We start from the raw sequence: 2,052 nt of genomic DNA, 5'->3' as shown, positions 1-2,052 counted from the left end.
TATATAAAAATAAAATATTTAATGGCAAAAAAGGCTGCTTGTTAAATTTCAGGGAGAAGAATAGAATAAGAAGATAATATTATATGTGAAGCTATTGTATTTAAATTGTTTTTTACATGATACAAAATTCATACTATTTATAAAGATATTTTTAACTAACTTCGTAAATATTTATCTACTAACTACTAGTTATTACTGACTTAATTCCGAACTATTAACAACTCTAATAATATTTTAATATATCCCCACAAGTTGGTAGATGGAAGATGTCAATAGTCCCCAACTTGAATAAGTTTCGATGAGATGGTTGAGGATGAGGCGTGCGGCGCGGTAACGCAAAGGAAGTGGCGTGTGGTGAGAAGACAAAGAAAAAGAGAGGTGCAGCGTGGGCCGCAATTCTGGTCATGACATAAAGGAGTAACAGGGCTTCTGTTATGGGAAGACGTGAGCGATGCATGCGATGTGGTGATGCATAAGAAGAAAAGGGAAAAGAGGATAGTGGCGGTGGAGCTGGGTTGCCGGCAGTGAGCAGAGAAAGAAGAAAGAGAAGGAGATGTTGTGCTTGGGGAAAGAGCAAGCAACGATATTCAGAGAGCGCGTGGAAGCGTGTTTGGTGGCGGATGCCAGTAATTTTAACCAGTTGAACTTAGAAAAATGTAATGGAAAGGAGTAGGAAAAAAAAAAGAGAAAAAGAAAAGGGGACGCAGGACGGCACAGTGGCCGGCAGTGAGGTGAACAGGTGATAAAGAGAGGGAGAAAAGGTGTAGAAGGTAGTCTTAATAGAGGAAGAAGGTGTTGGAGATAATATTAAGCTAGTATCTAATGGATCACAAAAACAAGCTGTAACTGATTATGGTTGAATAATTTGTTGATAATATTTGTTTTTGTAACTTTAGTTAGAATGATAGAAAAGTTTGTTTGGTTAGAGGTTAAAGCTAGCAACAATAATTACCTCATAACCATAGTTAATTTATTTACCATATTGAGTTAGGTTTTAGTAAGGTTAATTTTCTAATAGCTATAAATAGTGGACAACAATATGTACTCCTTAGTAATCTATGGTTTTTCTTTCAATTCTAGGTTTTATATTTATTCATAAGACAAATTCACTTTCTCTGAGTTTTCTTCTTCCACTTCAATTTTATTTTCTTCAATAAAATCAGATCCAGATCACGATTTTATCAGAAGGAGAAAAAGGACAAAGAAGAGAAAAAGAAGAAAAAATGATGGTGACAACAAACTTTGAGAGACGCGTGAAAGCGCAGCTCTCAATGACCATAATTTTGGGTAACAGAAGGAGAGAGGAAATGAAATATCCAAGACAACACTATGTTATTGCAACACTCCCATATTTGAAAACGGAAGATTATTAGTTTAGAGGAGAAGGAATAGAGCAAGTGAGAAAGTCATATTTGGTTTTGGAGATGATGGTTATAGAAAAAGGGTCGACACCTAGAGTGATAGTTATAAGAGTGACAAAGATAGATGTTGGATTGATCACTAGGATGAATACAGAAAGCGCTAGTGGGATCTTGTGGTACGTTAGAAGATGATTTTGCCATTATGGAGGAAGAAGACAATGGAGACTGATTATTTGGAGTTGAAAAAGAAACATACTAATTTTTTACCGAAAAACTAATGACTTATCCTCTTTAAGGAAGATACTATACCATATTAAATTTTAGGAAGAAAAACAAAATAAAAAAATAATATTATATGTAAAGGTATTGTATCGAAGTTGTTTTTTACACTGCTTATCATCATTGGATTGAGTTAGAGCATGTAATTAAACAGGAATTTTTTGGCGTCTTGTTTAGTAGCTTTGTTTTTTTTGGGATAAGTATGATTTTGGTCCCTAACGTAGAGGTCGAAAATTTTTTTCGTCCTCGACATTTTTTTCGCTATAAAATGGTTTCCAATGTTTCAATTTATTTTAAAATCGTTCTTTTTACTAATTTTATTTTTTTATTACCAAATTACCCTTTATTAAAAAAATTTTAAAATAAAATAAATATAAAATAAAATAAAAAAAGAAAGAAAGGGATAAGAGAA

General features: G+C 33.2%; 1 protein-coding gene across 1 annotated transcript in view; it reads right to left on the bottom strand.

Moving 5' to 3' along the window:
- The window catches only part of LOC107490087 (lupeol synthase-like), an 18,150-nt gene that overhangs the window by 2,386 nt on the left and 13,712 nt on the right, over positions 1-2,052 (bottom strand). Inside the window, exon 14 of the mRNA XM_016110858.3 lies at positions 1,046-1,056. Coding sequence (XP_015966344.1) covers positions 1,046-1,056 — 11 coding nt within the window. The remainder of the gene's footprint in view (positions 1-1,045; positions 1,057-2,052) is intronic.

This window comes from Arachis duranensis, chromosome 5 (genome assembly GCF_000817695.3).
Source record: "Arachis duranensis cultivar V14167 chromosome 5, aradu.V14167.gnm2.J7QH, whole genome shotgun sequence".
NCBI classification, from domain to species: Eukaryota; Viridiplantae; Streptophyta; class Magnoliopsida; order Fabales; family Fabaceae; genus Arachis; species Arachis duranensis.
The sequence above is the reverse complement of the archived record's forward strand: the minus strand, read 5'-3'. Positions and strand labels throughout refer to the sequence as shown.